Raw genomic sequence first — 19,141 nt, 5'->3', positions numbered from 1 at the left:
TACCGTATTTTGCAGTTCATGGATGTTTCTTTTCCCACAGCCTACACTGTACAAACAATTTCAGTCACCTGCTCCCTCCAATTAAGTTCCTTGATAGGCAGGAAGACTCTGAGTAGTTGCTAGGTAGGGCAAGTCTCTGGCAAGCTTTGAGATTATTAAGAGTGACCTTCGTGAACAAAGCAGGCGTAGAATTTAAATACATTTACCAAAACAACATGCAGACTCTCCCAATAAGAATTCTAGACATCTGGCATACTGCAAAGTTTGTTTTCCTGCTCCGTTTCTGCTGATAATCATCCCTAACATTTTCTTGCATTGACCACCTAGATAGGTGGATGACAGATCACCTCGCATTACCTCGCATCACCCACTATCCGATATATTTCTACAGAGGAAAAATTTGAGGTGTTACCCTCAACTCTGCGCATCTTCTCTTATTACCTGTTATCACCCACTACCCAATATATTTCTACTGAGGAAAAATTTGAGATGTTACCTGCATACCTGTGTAGGCCTATCATCTAGCATCACCTCATATCACCTTGCATCACCTCAAAGTTTTAGCGTCCAGTAGAAACAAGCTCAGTGTTGCCTATGGTAGGTATTGAAGGGAAAGTTAACCAGGAGAGCATGTGACATGGTAGCCTTTTGTCAAGGCCCTCTCGCTGTATGGTGAAGAGAGCCCAGCTGAGTGGGGTTGCGCGAGGGCCTTTTGAGATCTGCTTCGCATCCTTTTGTTAGCCCTTTGAATTACCGAGTTTTGCTCCCCGATTTCGGGAGCAAAAGTCGGACCAATCAGCGTGTCTGTCTGCTCGAACCCGATTTGAATGGAGCGAATGCACGCCGCAGACCACACAGAACTCTACACACACAGAGTGTGTAGAGTTCTGTGGCAGACCTCTGCGGGTGGTCAGTGATGCATGCGAACAGACATGACAACACGTTCAAGACTGAGGATTCGGGGAGCGCGCCATTCCATTGGTTGACCGGAACCCGATAAAATGAGTATTCAGAAGGGTTCACGTGTCATGAATAATAATGTGTGAAGCAGATCTCAAAAGGCCCTCGCGCTGGCGCGCTCGGCTGGTCTCGCTTCGCTCGCCCATTACAGCGAGAGGGTCTTGACAAAAGGCTAGTGACATGGAGGTGTTGAGGCTCTGTGGATGAGACTACATGACTCACAATCATGGGGTTCCTGGTTCGATGGTGGGAGTGGGGGTTCCTGGTTCGGTAGTGGGAGTGGGTGTTCCCCTTTAGGCACGGCTCTTTATCCTCATTACCTAGTATTTCGGAGGGGATGTAAAGCTGTTGGTCCCTGTGGTTGCCTACTTATGAATACATGAGGGTGCATCTCACCAGAGGAGACTTTGCCGCGACTGTCACGACTCATAAGACCTAAAAAAAAAAGAAAAAAGAATAGCTTGTGCTCTCACCAAGAAGGCAACTCCACAGCAACTTAAGAGACATCTTCAAATTAAGTAATAATTTATCTGTCCAGAAGTCATGGAGACGTTGCCACGACATCTCCGAGACATATTCTCAGTTGCGGAGATGTCTTTGTAACATCTCCAGTACTTCATTAGGATGCCAATGGGTCTCCACATAGTCACAGAATCGTCTTGGAGACTTCATGAGTAAAAATAGTCTCGGCCAATTGGCCGCAGCTAGAAGGAGATGTCGCAGAGACCTGGCAGAGATGTGTCTTGTGACCAGCTGGAGACTGGAAAGAGTCCTTGGAAAATCAAACATGTTTGACTCTTGTCGCAACTCCCTGGCTACATACTCGGCTACATTCCAGGAGATGTCTCTGAGACCACTCCATGACCAAGGAGACTCGAGTTGTCACCAGGGGGGGGGGGGGGGGGGGGGGCATTTCATGAAGAGTTTTGGTCGGATATTTTTCTGACAAGCTGTTATAAGCTACTGATATCCTTGCATCTGATTGGCTGAGAGCAAATTTGTCTGACCAATATGTCAGACAGAACACTTCATGAAATGCCCCCGAGGTCACCAGCTAGTCTCCAGCCGAATGAGTTAACGGCCATGTGAAATACATTTAAAGTAAGCTCAACTAACCTCAACAATGTGATGAAAATATTGATGTGATCCGAACATCATATGAGTTTCAGCAAAAAAAGAAGACAAATCAGAAGATAATCATACCTGAGAGACTGACACTTGAACCATATGATACGGTTAGAGTGCATCCTCGAGGCCCGTGCATAGTTTTTGGAATGAACAACTCAATGAGACCAAATGTCATGAAACTTCTTGACATTTACTCTTTCAAGATCGTATTACAAGAACTATTGCATAGTATGCATGGAAGTAAAAAAAAACACATGTAACTCACTGGTGAAGAATGTCTCAACATGAATTTTCTTACCAAAGAGTCATTCTAGTCAACCTGCCCTTGTCTGGTAGGTGCTTTATCATTCTGTCAGTTTTCGTTTGCTCATTTGATTTTTACTCTGCTATCTAGCCCACAAAATGAAGGATATACTCTATCAACTAATAAACAAAATTGAATAGATTTTCGTGTGTCTAATTTCTCATTTAACGAAAGCTGCACTTCGGCTTTGAGAAGGAAGAATGATCGTGGGACTGATGTCGTAGAAAGATGAAACCTTTCATATCGAATTACAGTGTCCCATATGTCAATATTTGTTCAAATGAAACACATTCCCGCAAGACTTTTCTTACATATTGCACAGATATCAAAAGCCATAATAGGTGTATGCCTAGCCAAAGGTTGCTAATGCCGTTATCAATTATGAAACTAAATGACTTTTGTGTTAGCTCATGGTGTTGATACATGCAACATTTCCAGGAACTCCTTAATTTTATACAGATATCACATGGGGTGAGTCAAAACAAAAAAGAGAAAAGAAAACAGTAATTCGCATTAATCATTTGTTTAATGCAAATGGAGAATTGTTCACAGATGGTACCACAAGTTAGTTGAAATAGTAATGTATATGAGGGTCCCATTGTTAGCATCTTTATTCAAAGTCATAATTTATCTGGTTTACATGATATATTTCAGAGTTGTTACTCTATCGCGCAGGTGATATGCAAATTAACTTGCAGTCTCAATATCTCCATAAGCTTTCCACACTGTCTTAGCTTTGTACAGAAATGTCATACTGAAATTTAAAAAAAAAAACTCTGAAAGATGTGTCCATCAACACAGACACTATTTTCTCCATCTTTGCAGATATTTGTCATTTCACCTTCTGGTGGAGTGTGTGCAAGACGAGTCTAATCCAATCCCTCTTTGTACTGTACGCAGTCCCAATATCCTCCATCATTGACCCGCGTGCGATGCACTCCCGTCCCTGGAAGACGGATGCATGTTTTCCGCGAGAGGTTGCTAGCTCTGGCCTGTAGCCTCTTTGGAGAAAATAGGATGACACGCCAAGGAAGTTGTGGTTTTGGAAGTACATCTCAGATTAATTTGATCAGAGTGCATTGGGCCAGGAAGAGATGTGAGGGAAATGAGATTCCGGTTCTTCTCCCTACCCCCATCCCATTACCCCCGTCTCCACCCCCCCCCCCCCCCCCAATCCTCCGCCCCTACATCCTCCGCCCCTACCTTATCCTCGTCATCCGATAAACATCGATAGAGCATCATATGATTAGCTGTCTTAATTAATCTCCATGGATGACAGCCAACTCATGCGCGCCTTGCTCTCTCCTTCCTCAACCTGCATAATATAGAACAGGGTCAAAGAGTTAGTCAAATATTTGTGAATGCTTCAGAATCTTCAGTGTCTCATCAAGGGGTGGTTATGATGATGTGTGTGTGTGTTTGTGGGTACATGTGTGTGTGTGTACATGCTTGCATGCATTTATGGACCAAGTGTGGGTGTGGGTGGGTGTGTGTGTGCGTGTGTGTGTGTGTGTGTGTGTGTGCATTTGTGTACGTGTGTGCTTGTGCAAATCAATCTGGAGATTATTCATTCCCCTGTGATTAGGAAGATAATTAGGTGATGATTTGGGTGGAATATTCATGACACAAAATGAATGTGAGGGATTCCCAGAAGGAGATATAATGGAAGGTGATAAGGAGAATAAATGGAAGCATTAAAACCTGGGCAAAGTCCTCTGGGAAATAGCAAGGGAACAGAAAAAAAAAATGATAATAGGAATTTGGGTGGCTTTCATGGTCATGTGAAGAAATGCATCATGTAGCATGTGTGCAAGTCACATCCTTTATAGCCCTTTCAAGACTGCCACTAAAAATGACGTGGATACCGCATGTAGTGTGGGCCTGTATGTAGTTACCAGTGGGATTTACACGAGAATTATGAGTATGGTTGTAGGATCTAAGGATTTTCATCTTTTTCTTTGTGTATCTGTGTGTGTGCAGCAAAAAATACATACGTGTACCCAACATTTCTTGATTTAAGTACCGGTAAACACTTTTTATTGTATACGTTTTTCTAGAACTTTTGTGTTTGATCAATGCACGGGGCAGCATTTGGAGTAAATATAGGGATATCCCTCATGAACTGTTCACATGAAATTTTAACAAGCCTCATTTTTTTTTCCAATCAAACTTGGTGAGTGGTGAAACATAGGGTGCTCCACATATAGGAATGCATTAAAAACAATGTTGTCATGACTAACATGTAACTGTTACCAGGAGAAGGTGCAATGTGAAAATAATCTAGAGAAAATCTAGCTTTCTGGAGATAGAGGGAAAGTCAAGGGAAAATGGCTCATGTGTGCATAGAGAAAATGAGTGAGAATAGCATGATAGGAGGCTGGGATATATGTGTAGTTTGAGAGTGAGAAAGCACTGTAAGATATCAAAAAATAGAGAAGTCAACAGTGGCTGCACACTGATTTATTGCTTCCTACAAATGTTTTCTAGGATGTATCTGTTGGCTGTGGTGTGAGGGTGTGCTTGTCAGTTGGCGTGTGACTGTGAGCTGAATGTTTGACATTCTCATCTATGTTGGCACTATGTCACCAAAATGTCATTAGGACACTCGAAAGCCAACTGCCCCTAACCTTCTTGAGTCATTCTGTGAAGTGACTCATGCCAGTACGGTACTGCCGTGGAGAGTGTGCTTTTTTTTTTTCACTCGCTCTCAGCTCAGACAAGGAGACAACCATGCTTCTAGTATTTAATGAGAGATGCAGTGAGTAGGCCTATATGTAATGCCAGTGAAGTACAGAGCCCCACATGCACAATAATTTGTGGGACTGGGGAGAAAATTTGCTTGTGGAAAAGCATGTCAAACAAACATACTTACTTTTTTTTTGGGGGGGGGGGTGATCATTTTTTCCCCCTGTGTACAAGTGTAGGTACAGGGATTATACAGTTCCATTGAATAGGAAAACAAGTTGAAGGTCGATGGGAAATTGTATGAGGAAGCTTTGTTATTATTGACAAGGTTTTCTCATGACTTGATTTACTGTAGGCTATATGCCATATATTTCGTTGGGTTTTTATGTTAATGAATTTTGTGAGTGGGCTGCTCTTCACAAATTTTTAAAACAAGCATTCCCTGTCCATTGTAGGAATCCACAGTCATGAATTTAACCACTCGCAAAATTTTGGAAAGTCTTGATTTGCAAAAAATTAGTGTTGCTAAATATATGATGTATACAGTACTTAACTTTGATTTTTAGGCTGCTGGACCTCTATTATCGATGTTGTCAATAGTGATCTTGGTCAGCAGCTAGAATTTGTCCCTTTTTTGTATTTATTTTGATTATTTTTTGCTGGTTCCAAATTACTTTAAAATCACCAAAAATAATCAAATATTGATTTGGTGACAAGGCTAAAATTTTCTCGTCAACTGTTAAAAGAAATAATCAAATTTCATCATTTTTTTTATCATTATTATACAAACAACAGTGAAATGATGTGGAATGCACACTGCTCACATATTCTTTTTTTCCAGCCTGGTGTACAAAGAGATTTAGATTTGGCATTCAACTTCCAGTACAGACTTGTACTTTGCCAGGTGGAGAAAGTATATTATGTAGATATGAATGAACAAGAAATTATGATGCGTGGGAAAGGAATTGTATGTGTCTCTTTCAGCTTTATTTACAGCCAGTGTTCTTGAAAACATCCTCACGAGTTAGAACAGGGATTTTAAAAGTTGTGAGATTTGAATCCTCGTGGGAGCATGGGCCAAAAGCATCACTTACAAGGTAGCGTGCAGCTGTAAAACCTAATAGGCTTGTTACTCATTCAAGGTTTCTTGGAGGAGGAGAAAAAGATTAGTCAAGGAGCTTTCCTCTTAATAGACTTGCTTGTCCAGCTGAAGCTTGAAGTTCAATGGCAGAGTAGTCTTGTACTTTCTTGTGTGCAAGAGTCTGTCCTGAAAGGCTAGCTCTAATTTCGATGCTGCTGTTCTCCACTTAGCAAGGCATTTAGAAGGGGGAGCTTTAAGTGGATCAAAATGAAATGAAATACAGGTCTAAAGTTTGCCCCTAAGCGAGACCTTTGTGAGAGAAACAAAGAATTTTCATGATACAGAGATTGAAATATATATACATGTATATATATATATATATATATATATATATATATATATATATATACCTAAAAATTGTAAACAGTTATGAGAGGGCTTCTAATAATAGTATATGATCTCCATATTTCTATTTAATTCTGCAATAAATAATGGTACATCCAGATGAAGCATCAACTCCAAGGTTGCATTCTTTTACAACAGAGATTTCTGAAAATGTATTGAATTGCAAACTAGTATTTGTATTCGTAATGTTTAATTTGTGTATGTATGTGAGTGTGTATGTGTGTGAGTGTTGTGGACAGATATTGTGTATGCTCTGATACATGTTTTTAGACTGTTTGAATACCCTTTAATTCAATTTTTCTTTTTTTTTTCTGCATCATTACAATAAACACTAAATAAATAGTAAGAGATGTCAGCATGGGTTTCTCTTTGTTTTTGTTTTCTTTTTAGGTGGGAGGAGAAGGGAGGGGAGGGATAGGCTTGAGTGGATCATGTGCATGTTATGAAAGCCATGAATTCAACTTGGAATTTTTGATTTCGTTGATCAACCATGATTCAAAATTACATTATCATTTTATGTGTCTGAGATTCAGTACCAACAGCAACAACAACATGGAAACAATGGATTCAGTCAGGCAGATATACATGTATGTAGGCCAATACTCAGAGTGAAGTTATTATGATCAAAAGTGTGCAAGTGATAGTGTTTAGATATACAGATCTGTAAGTCTCATTGAATGATGTAGCGGTAGATATCATGCACAATTTGTGATTGAATTGATTCGCGTATTGGTGCATTAGAAATGAGCTGACAGCATTCATTATTCTACGCATTTAGTCATCAGTCTTGGGTGAGAGTAATATCAAGTTTGCAGTATATTTTATTAATGTGAGAGTGGGTTTTAGACCATTATCTGTCAGATAATCTTTATGAGCCATGAGACAGCAAGCCAGTTCATAGTTAGCTCACATACACATTGGTACAAATGATCTTTCTTTTTACTCAGTTGGTTTTAAATAGGCACACCAGTTGTTTCACAGAGACACAATTATTAAACTTGATGTGACAATTTATGGAATTCATCAATCATATTCAAACACAGAATGGATTTGCATGGACCAGGTGACCAGAATGGTCTGTCAATTACTGGTAATATGTGTGGGGAAGGATCCATTTAATTGTTTTACATTAAATATATATACTAAACTTATTCTATTAGTATTGCCAAATACCATGCTTGCTGTGAGGTGTGTATGCAGGCAAGCACCATTTATACGGATTACATGAAAAATTATCACATTCCAGATGCTTGTCTCAGTGAATTGAAAAACCAACATGCCTGTTGGTACTAACGACCTTTTCCTGCTCATACACAAAGCAGAACTACAAACTGGCCGATTTTCTTCCACACTAAGAGCTCAGAGTTCCAAAGCCTCTTCTACCTCATATCCATAGTACATACAATGAATATGGAATGATGGCAGTGCATTCGAATGTTTCAGAGCATTAAAGATCTATGCAAAATTTGTTTCTTTTCAACTTTCAGCATTCACGTTGAGCCAGAGTTAGTGAGTCTTCTACTTTCTTTATGTTTTCACACAATTTCAAACATATTCCATCTATTTACTGTGCTTATTCATATATAACTGCAAGCCATTTTTCATACATGTTATGCGTGATGTCATGTTTAATCATTACAGCATCTTTATAGTGTTGGTCTTAGGAATGTGATCTCATTGTCATGCACTTTACACATGCTCTTCATGCATCACAAATCTTTTTTTTTTTTTTGGGGGGGGGGGGTGGGGGTGGTAGTGTCTCAGATTAAAGGAATTGTTTAACAATATGTTGAACGTCAAATCTGAGCCATGTGAAGTGCTACCAGTGTATCTGATATCATGGAAGTGAAAAAATTGAACCTATGACAAAATTAAAATGGAAATAGTACATAAAACTTTGCAAGATTAATTTGTCTTGTGGGACCAATTTCAGTGACCTTAGTCTAATAAGAATTTTGCAAATGAGACTTGTTTGATTATTTTTGTACAACATTTATTTAATTGTTTTAAGTTATCATTTCCTGAATATTTGCATATCATTAGTTTTGCAGTAGATAAATAGAACAAAAATTGTTGACAGTTCCAACAAGACAGAATAGTTTGTTATATTACCTGAAAAAAAAATACACAAAACACACGCACACACACAAAAAGGTCATTGATGCCCTTAGCCTGGAGGTATGGTCTAGTCTGCAAACAGGTACATAATTGAATGGTAGTGTGCTGAGTCTACAGTATTAGATTAATACAATTTGATGGACTATGAACATCAATAAGTAATGGAAGAAGTATAGGAAAGGAAAACAAAAATGGCATAAACTACTAAGCATGAAATATGTCTTTTATATCAGCATCGTACATCGTGAGTCAAGTCATGTTTCACCATTTTTCACTTGTGAAAAATATGCAAAGAATATTTTATACCACAAAGATAATTAAATTTTCATATAATATGCATTTGCATGTTCCTCAATATCATGTGGAACAAACCTCATCTCCCATTAGACCTCAAATTAAAAGTCATCCATACGAATTTCAGCTTCAGGCAAGCAACGTCAAGTTCACCCCCAATTTTCTCATCACTTGTTTTGACAGTTGTAGATGCATTCACAGACCAGCATGGAGTGTAAAAGGTGAAGGTTGAAGTAGCTTGTCATAGTGTCTAAATATGGTACCCTTTGTCATTCTACCGTCATTACAACAGTCCTTCCCCTGAGCTACTCGTGATATCGATCAATTTATTTCCAGGGGTGTAACAAACCCCTGACACAAAGCATGTTCATATTTTTATCTCTTTTTTTTTTAACACTTCCATCCTCTCTCATACGTTCACTCTCCCTCTCTCATTTCAATTGTGTCCTTATATTCTACATTCTTACTCCAACTGTTTAGTTTTCTTCCTTCATAAACTCTCTCTCTTTCTTTATCTTTTTGGCACATTATTTCTTTAAATTCATCTCATTGTCGTCCTCTGTCCAGCCTTGCCTGTGCCTTTAATTCTTCAGCTTTTGTTTTGTCTTTGTTTCACTCCTTTCTTGACTCATCTGTTGAGAACTGTGATAAGAGTCATTTTGTATTCTCTATGTGTTTGTGTTGTCAGTTCATTATTTCTGTCTTTCAAATATCTATCTGTAAATGTGTTAGCCCTGCCCACGTAGCTTTCCTTGCTGTGCTATTTTCTGCATCTTTCATTTTTTTTTCCTCTCCTTCATTCCCAGTTCCATTAATATTGTTTCTTATCTCATATGTTAAGAATGGGTGCTGCATTGTAACTGTCATCATTGTTTAGGATGTTCCCCACTTCTTTAGCTATCCACTCTTTCTTCTTACTGCTGATGTTGTAGATCATGCTGTAAAGTGCATGTGTTTAATGTTATCCTGTCATTTTAATGTCTCCTTCGCATAATTTTCTCTTTCTTTCTTTCTTTCTTTCATTCTGTTTATCGGTAGTCTCTTCCATCCACCATAATGCTGTTTAGTCATTTCATCATCTGTAGTACTGTTGTTGTTTTGTCTGTTACTCTTGTTATCTCTGATGTACATGTACATCTTTCATTTATTCCACCATTCCCTCTGCCCCTCCCTCCTGTTGCTTTGTTTCTTTCATTTCTTTCCTTTCACCTGTTAAACTGTTTTTCTTTGACTCCATTGGGAACCCTGTTGTATCAGCCCATTCTCTTTGCTGCAGCCGTGGTAATTGCGTCCGCCGTGCATTGCGGGTAGTGTCATCTCCAATTGTTACAATGGTGGTTATGTTTGTGTTACATCGGTAGATGTAGATCGGCCTCATTATGTGAATCGATCAATGCCGCGCCATTATGCTGATCATTGATTTTTTTTCTTTCTTTTTTTTTTCATGCACACCTCCCATTGCCCAATTCTTCAAACATTAGTCATGCCCAGCAAGTCAGTGTTGGAAGCCCAGAGTTGTTAGTTTATGGTTTGGGGCTTTGTAGTTGTTAATAGTTGTTCAGTGAAAATGTATGTTGTGATAGGTGGATATGGTCTATGTGTAGGGCTATTTGATCATTGCATTGCAATGTGTGAAATCATCATTAGTGTTAAAATTAGTCATTCACTCTAGAATTGCTCAGTTAAGAATTCCACAACAGTATGGTGCACATTTCCATCTGTTTGTTGAGTGAATGCCCCATGGGAAGAAAATGGGGGGGGGGGGGGGAGTGAGGATACAGTACAAAAGCAAATAATTGGAGTGATACATGACCACACTAATCTCAATATTGGCATTAAAAGAAAAACAAAGAAAAAAGAAGTGTTAGGCATGTCACTTGTTGTTGGGCAAAATGACTAAGCATCCCCCGGCACTGCTAGATAGTGCCAAAAAAGCATCCGTCAAAGTAAATGTGTGTTGTTACGTGCTCATGCCAGTTCCACATTGTACTCGTTGTACCTCTATACAGCAGTTTCTAGAACAACATTTATGCCCACACATCTACAATGCCCATGCATAATATCAGGTTCAGCAGCCACAGGTTCTCTCATAAAATTTATATGGCCAGCAATAAAATGATTTGATGTTATTCCATGCTTCTAGATAAACTGTTGCTGTGTGTATTCGTTCTGATAAGTTTATTTTCTTTATTTCATTTTATTTTGCTTCTTCTTGTTGTTGTTGTTGATATAAGAGGACAAAGCAGTGTTTGAATAAGTAGTGTGCCATATGCAAACCCATTTCACAGATGCTTTCAGGCCCATATACTGACATCCAGTGACATGACTGTTAGTACAGTCACCTTGCCCATGTGGAATCTATTTCAACTGAAGAAATAGCTTCGATTTTATTCGGGAAAATTCAACTTTTGAGGGATTAAAATCAATAGACTATAAAGAGAAGGTGACATGAAGAGACCTTCGACTTCGGCGATTATTTGATGTATGCGAGGTTGACTTAAAGCAAGGTTGACTGTACATCCAAAGGAATTGGATAATTGATATTACACAGATATAGACCCAGCATAATTCTGGGTTACACATACACTGTACATACTCTTGTGTGCAAGAGGAATATGTCTTTCCTTTCTTTCCTTTTCTTTTCTTTTCTTTTCTTTTCTTTTCTTTTCCTTTCTTTTCTTTTTTTTTCTTTTCTTTTCTTTTCTTTTCTTTTCTTTTCCTTTCTTTTCTTTTCTTTTCTTTTCTTTTCTTTTCTTTTCTTTTCTTTTCTTTTCTTTTCTTTTCTTTTCTTTTCTTTTCTTTTCTTTTCTTTTCTTTTCTTTTCTTTTCTTTTCTTTTCTTTTCTTTTCTTTTCTTTTCTTTTCTTTTAATTGAGGGAGAGTGAGAGATAGAAACTTGATCACATTTTTCTGATTGCTCAATTCATACATTTTCATGTAATCTTGATTATGTAGACAAACAAGGTAGATCCTAAATGGGAATGCTTGTAGGATGTCCCATATGTGAGCAATTGGCAACACAGATTATGGAATATAGAACGTGTATGACTTTATTTTTGCCCCTAAATTGGCTTTATCTTCGTCTAAAAGCACCTTCTTCATTGCTGAAAGCCACATTCAAAGTCAAATTAAATCCCCCCTTGGCACTGAAAATGTGTAATTGTATCTAATCTTCAGGTTTATGTAGCCATAATTAGAATATCTAAATTTATATTTCTTGCTCAAACATTGTTCTTTTAACCATGAGGGACATATTGTGATACATGTCTATGAATCATCATTATAATAGCTATAAGTAGGGTTCTTATAAATTTGAGACCAGAGCATGGTAAACATAGCAGAAGCTCTGCCAGCATAATGATAAAAGAATATCAATAATTGTGCAATGTGCCATTTTCATGCATTAGAGCTTCATTGATTCCCATCCATTGGAAATGCATCCTTTTCACAGTGACTGTCACATGAATTGATTGTATTAATAAGGCTTGCAAATGAGGCTTTAATGTAATCAAAAGAATGTTAAACCCACATATGAGACCTATGCCACCCTACTGTAACAGTAACCATTTTTTTTTTCATATGCATGAAACTTCCATGAGAAGCCAAGCTTTGCAAAAGTAAAATGCATGCAATGTTTTGTGTGTGTGTCTACATGATGCAATAAATGCCAGTGGCAATTCATGAAAGGTTCACGCCGTGACATAAGGCCACCCCACTGAGCAAATGTTTCTAGTTTTACAATATATTTCATTTAGGAAAAGAATATCCCCCAGTTATCCATTCATTGTACAGTCATAATTTTGTATGCTGGCATGTCTGCGTGTATCATGTTTGTTCTGGCTTTATAAACTAAAAACTGTGCATGGCTTATGTTTGTCTTTCTCTCCTCTGTGTTTTTTTGTTTTCTGTGGCCGACCTCTCCCCCGTCAAGGTTTCGTCACTGTTTTCCAAAGTTTTGGAGAGCAGACAGTCTGAGTACCAGAGGTTTGTGCGTAAAAGGTGTGCAGTTTCTCACATGGGTTTCAGACACAATAGATAGTTGACAAAACAAAACCCTTTTTTTTTTAGTTTTCACTCTTTTTGTTTGCATTTTTTTTTTCCTTCTCTGCCTCTTTGCTCTTCAGTTTGCTGTGCATGTTTTAGTTTCTTTGCTTCTATGTTTTATACACTGTAAGGTGATAAAATGTTGTTCCTTAATAGGGAATGGTCACAAATAATCATAGCAAAAAATAATGGTAATACAATCAATAAGTAGAAATATTTGGAGAGCATTAAACCTATGCCAAGGCCCATAGGGTCACTAATGCCAAAGAGATGTGCACACATCTTGATTATGATCCAGATTTTCCCCAAAAACTATAAAGTTTGTTCCTTTTACCTCATTGGATCAATCCTGAAAATGTCATCATCATCTGTTCATCACTTGATAATGTGAGTGGATAAACAAATAAGCAGATAAACAGATACCAACAAATACTTAACCTTGGCAAAGGTTAAAATAGTAGTAGTGATAATAAAAATACTTTATATGCCGTATATTTTGTGAGGTTCTTATTTTCGTAAATTTTGCAGGCGTATGCTATTTACAAATGGAACAACACACGAAATTATCGACTCTAATCATGCCATGAAAGCAACATACATGCGTACATTTCTCAGGTTATTACTGTACTCCACAACTGTGAAATTACCCATTGGCAAAATTGTCAGGAAGTCCCAGTCCATGAAAATTGGACTCGCTGAATACTGTAAAAGGGGATATTTTCGCGCAACTAATTTTTCGCGCTTGGCCGGGTCACAAGAGTTTCGCGTGTTTTTAATTCCGCGAAATCTAGACGTCACGCACAGGAACATATGGCAAGCAAAATATTCGCGGGCTTTTATTTTCGCGCTAGTTTCTGGTTGCGCGAAATGCGCAAAAATTTCAACACCGCGAAAATTTCCACTTTTACAGTACTGTATAAGATGTTATTTTCGCATATAGATATTTTCGCGAATTAGAGGGACACAGACATTTTCGCAAGATGTTGTTTTCTCGAATTGACACCAATGCTATCTTACATTCATTGTTACCCTAGTGCAGGCGCGCCGGAAGCAGTTTTGGATTGGGGGGGCAAACATTGGAGGGGGCTCAAGATTAGACCATGCATATGTTACACAATATACACATACACACACACACACACACATACACACGCACACATATCTATTATATATATATATATATATATATATATATATATGTGACCGTGCACCTCAAAACGAACATAAAGTCGCAAACACTGATTTTGCGTGAGGTCTGAAAATAAGTGAACTGGGTCAACCTAGCCGAACTTGACTTTTTCATATTTTCTGAAAGAGCGGATCTTCTTTTACATTATCCTAAAATTTGGTATCATAAAACGGGCAGGAAAGTGTGTTTTTTTTAGCAGTTTATCTCGAAAATTTTTGGTAGAATAGTGTGATTAGGTGTGTCTTTAGAATCCCTTTTTCATTTCTGAAAAAACCTTGTCCACACTCTTCACTTTCAACTCTAATAACTTTTGAAAGGATAGTGCTACTCCATTGAAAGTTGGCATTGATTATGGACAGAATGTGTTAATGAGGCATGCTTAATTTCAGTTTAATCTGATAATCCCTTCATTGTTGTTACTCTGGTGGGTTACTTCCCGTTTTTTTTGTCCCATTCATCGCACAGCCAGCACGGTTTGGTAAAGATTAAGCGCTTGAATAGACACTGTACTTCAGAGCCTCTTTTCTTAGTTCACACTTTTCCTGAGTTTGTGCTTTCTTTCCAATATTTAGATAGGTTAAGAGAGTCCATTTGATTTGAGTTATACATCATTTTAAATCTTAAAGTCTCCTCTTTCAGAATATGGTCTTAACTAAAAATTCATGTCTGTCGACTTTTTGTTTGTTTTGAGGTGCAGGGTCACATATATATATATATGTAAAGTGGCGTACGGTGGGTCAAAACATGGGGGGGAGCCATAAAGTAATTTTGACGGTCTGTATGCTTGTGCGTGTGTGCGAGAGCAATAATGGGACTACAATACATTACGGAATGTGATACATTCAACAACGCAGTCATTGAGGAACATTGTAAGTTTTCCTTACATGGATTATGGAATGACGGTGTGAAACGATCAACAAATTATATACTGTCAGCAACATAAGGTGAATGGCATAACAATAAAATGCGAGCGAGCGAAGCGAGCGAGCTTGAAAATTTTGATATTCTACAGTTCCAAAACTGGTGTTTTAATTGTAGCTATATACAGTAGACCTCGCCTAAGTCGACATCGCATAAGTCGACAACTCGCTTAAGTCGACACAATAAAAAAGTCCCGATTTTTGCCTTTGTTATCCCTTGAAAATTTCCTCGTCTTAGTCGACATTTATAAGTCGACAACTCGCGTAAGTCGACCTGATTTTTCAGTGCCAACTGAGCTGAAATACGTGTTAATTCCCTCGTCTAAGTCGACATAATTTTTCGCTCAAAGTCTTGTCGCCATTCTCTGAAAAAGAATTGTTTTCCCGCTCGGTTTCGCTGCATTTCTACTCGGTAATTCGCTAGTGTACGGCGCGGTATAGCGTTCGCGCCATGCGTCCATTTTCTTGTATGCCAGAATAGAAAGGGCATACACTCATTTACACTGGAGTATTACATGTAGTACCCAAGGCAGTTCACTTACCCCTTTTCTCCCTCTCGTTTTTCTCAAAACGCAAAAATTTTGTACACTTAACTATGTCCCAGTAGGTATTCATTATCCGAACATGAAATGTTTTTGTAAATCCGAATATTCTGATGTTAATTATTCCGAAGCGGTATTAAAACCTGGGCCCTTTCTAGAAAATTAATAATGCAACTAAAAAAAAAATCAAATGCAGGTGTATCAAATCACACGCAACTTTTGCATTTAAGCGCAAGTGCGTTGCTGAAAAGACTTGCGTCTGATAATCATATGAAACTAGAAAATAATTGTACGAACCTGAAACTCAATTGCGTTTAAACGCAACTCTAAAAATCAAATGCAAGTCCATCAAATCACACGCATCAATGTATTTAAACGCAAGAACGTTGCAGAGAAGACTTCAGTTTTGTACGAAACTAGAAACTGCGTTTAAAAACATCTCTATACATCTACGGAAGTGCGTTATTGTTGAAAAGACTTGCATTATTTTTTATTTCGTATAAGCAAAATTTGAAATTAAACGCAACTCTGAAAATCCAATGCAAGTCCATCAAATCACACGGAAAGCTGAAAGACGTGCAGTTGATAATCATACGAAACTAGAAAATTGTAGGGAACTTTTTTTAACTCAATTGCGTTTAAACGCAACTCTAAAAAACAAATGCAAGTCCATCAAATCACACGTAACGCAGTATTTAAACACAAGAGCGGTGCAGAGAAGACTTGCGGTTTTTGTACGGAACTATAAGAAACTGCGATTAAACGCATCTCTAACATCTACGGAGTTGTGTTATTGTTTAAAAGACTTGCATTATTTTTTTTTATTTCGTAAGCAAAATAAGAAATCAAATGCAAGTCCATCAAATCACACGGAACGCTGAAAAGATTTGCGTTTGATAATCATACGAAACTATAAATTGTATAGGAAAATTAAACTCAACTGCGTTTAAACGCAACTCTAAAAACCAAATGCAAGTCCATCAAATCACACGGAAAGCTGAAAAGACTTGCATTTGATAATCATACGCAATTAGAAAATTGTAGGGAACTTTTTTAACCTCAATTGCGTTTAAACGCAACTCTAAAAAACAAATGCAAGTCCATCAAATCACACATAACCCTATATTCAAACGCAAGAGCGTTGCAGAAAAGACTTGCGGTTTTTGTACGAAACTATAAGAAACTGCGTTTCAACGCATCTCTAAACATCTGCGGAAGTGTGTTATTGTTTAAAAGACTTGCATTATTTTTCATTTCGTAAGGAAAATCAAAAATTAAACGCAATTCTGAAAATCAAATGCAAGTCCATCAAATCACACAAAACGCTGAAAAGACGTGCGTTTGATAATCATACAAAACTAGAAAATTGTATGAAATTTAAACTCATTTGCGTTTAAACGCAACTCAAAAAATCAAATGCAAGTCCGTCAAATCACAAGCAACGCTGTATTTAAAAAGCAAGAGCGTTGCAGAAAAGACTTGCAGGTTTTGTCCGAAACCAGAAACTGCGTTTAAGCGCATAAACATTTACGGAAGTGCGTTAGGGTAGAAAAGGGTCGCATTATTTTTTTAAACGGAACTTTCGCCGTGACCAAACTTAGTCTGCACTTGCAGGGGAAAGACATCGCAACATTCACACGTTTCAAACTGCCGAAACGCATGCTGCTTCACAAAATGTCAATGAAAAAATGACAACGAATTATTGTTAAAGCACTATGCCGAAGGTTTAAATCTCAGTCCAAAGTTAAATTAGTCCGACAATGGAAAGAGGTTTGTTTTTACGAATGTTATAGTAGTCCGAAAGATGTCGTTTTCAAACAAACTTTTCTTCTTCTTTTTATTTCAGACGGGCCCGCGCCGTACAGAGCGGTAATGTTGCGAATCGGAGCGCGAGAACAATAAATTTTGAGAGTATGGCAATACAAATTCAAACAGAACAAATACGGCGACACATATTTCAACTCAGTCGGCACTGAAAAATTATCTCGACAGAATCATGCGAAATCACACGCACATCTTCGGAGCAACGCACTTGAATTTAAATGGCAACGTTTAATGCAATTTTGGGGAATTTGCGTTTGATATTTCAAATCAAGTTTAAAATGTAAAGTGTCTAGAAACGGGCCTGGGTTTCCGATCCCGTTCTCTCAAAATCTCTCTAGGGCTTTGGGAATTGTGCGTTGTCGTTACTAACCCGCGCGAGATTTATGCATGAACTAAAACATTATTGTTGCTGATGTCAGTAGGCATGTTTTGGCGGCAAAAGGAGTACGATTTGGGTAGCGATCCGCATCGTGATCCAAATCTTACTCTGTACAGGGGAAATTAGTTTTCATTTATAAGTCGACAAAATGTCGACTTACGCGTAAGTCGACATTCGCGTAAGTCGACGTGTTTTGCTCAGTCCCGATTATGTCGACTTACGCGAGGTTAACTGTATTTCGCTTTGGAAATAAATGGGGGCGCATCGGGCGCAACTACTGGCAATCATTGGCAGCAACATTAGGAGAATGGCATAACGATTCAATGCGAGCGAGCGAAGCGAGCAAGCTTGAAAATTTTGACATTCTACAGTCCCAAAACTGGGGTTTGTAGCTATATCTTTCACTTTGGAAATTAATGGGCGGCGCATCGGGCGCAACTGCTGGCAATCACTGGCCGCAACATTACGAGAATGGCATAATGATTCGATGCGAGCGAGCAAAGCGAGCGAGCTTGAGAATTTTGACATTTACAGTCCAAAAACTCCCGTTTGTAGCTATATCTTTCGCTTTGGAAATTAAGGGGGGGCCATCGGGCGCAACTGCTGGCAATTACTGGCAGCAACGTTAGGAGAGTGGCATAACGATTCAATGCGAGCGAGCGAAGCGAGCGAGCTTGAAAATTTTGACATTTTACAGTCCCAAAACTCCCGTTTGTAGCTATATTTATCTTTTGCTTTGGAAGTTAAGGGGTGGGAGCATCGGGCGCAACTACTGGCAATTACTGTCAGCAACATTAGGAGAATGGCATAACGATTCAATGCGAGCGAGCGATGCGAGCGAGCGAAGCGAGCGAGCTTGAAAATTTTGACATTCTAGAGTCCAACAACTGCCGTCGTAGCTATGTTTTTCGCTTTAGAAATTACGGGGGAGGCGCACCGGGCTCAACTGCTGGATGCGAGCGAGCGAAGCGAGCGAGCTTGAAAATTTTGACATTTTACAGTCCAAAAGCTGCCGTTTGTAGCCATATTTTTTCCCCTTTTATTCATATATATACATATTTATTTTGTTTTCTTTGTTTATTCATTTATTCTTCTTCTTCTTCTTCTTCTTCTTTTTTTTTTTTTTGGGGGGGGGCTTTTTGGGGGGGCAAAAATGCGTTTTGCCCCCCCACTTTTTGGATTGGGGGGGCGGCCGCCCCCCCTGCCCCCCCACTTCCGGCGCCTATGCCCTAGTGCATGGCGACATTTTCGCGATCCAACTGTGATTCG

General features: G+C 38.6%; 1 protein-coding gene across 2 annotated transcripts in view; it reads left to right on the top strand.

Annotated features, from left to right (window-relative positions):
• Positions 1-19,141, top strand: part of LOC139742339 (protein bicaudal D homolog 2-like) — a 51,158-nt gene that overhangs the window by 29,106 nt on the left and 2,911 nt on the right. Inside the window, exon 4 of one of the 2 annotated variants that reach the window (XM_071652917.1) lies at positions 8,051-8,072. The exons of the other annotated variant lie outside the window; for it this stretch is intronic. Coding sequence (XP_071509018.1) covers positions 8,051-8,062 — 12 coding nt within the window. The 3' untranslated portion in view covers positions 8,063-8,072. The remainder of the gene's footprint in view (positions 1-8,050; positions 8,073-19,141) is intronic. 2 annotated transcript variants of the gene reach the window in all.

The sequence above is a fragment of the Diadema antillarum genome, unplaced genomic scaffold (assembly GCF_040938485.1).
Source record: "Diadema antillarum isolate AM-2024a unplaced genomic scaffold, OU_Dant_1.0 seq00000998_RagTag, whole genome shotgun sequence".
NCBI classification, from domain to species: Eukaryota; Metazoa; Echinodermata; class Echinoidea; order Diadematoida; family Diadematidae; genus Diadema; species Diadema antillarum.
This window is presented reverse-complemented; position numbering and strand designations above follow the sequence as displayed.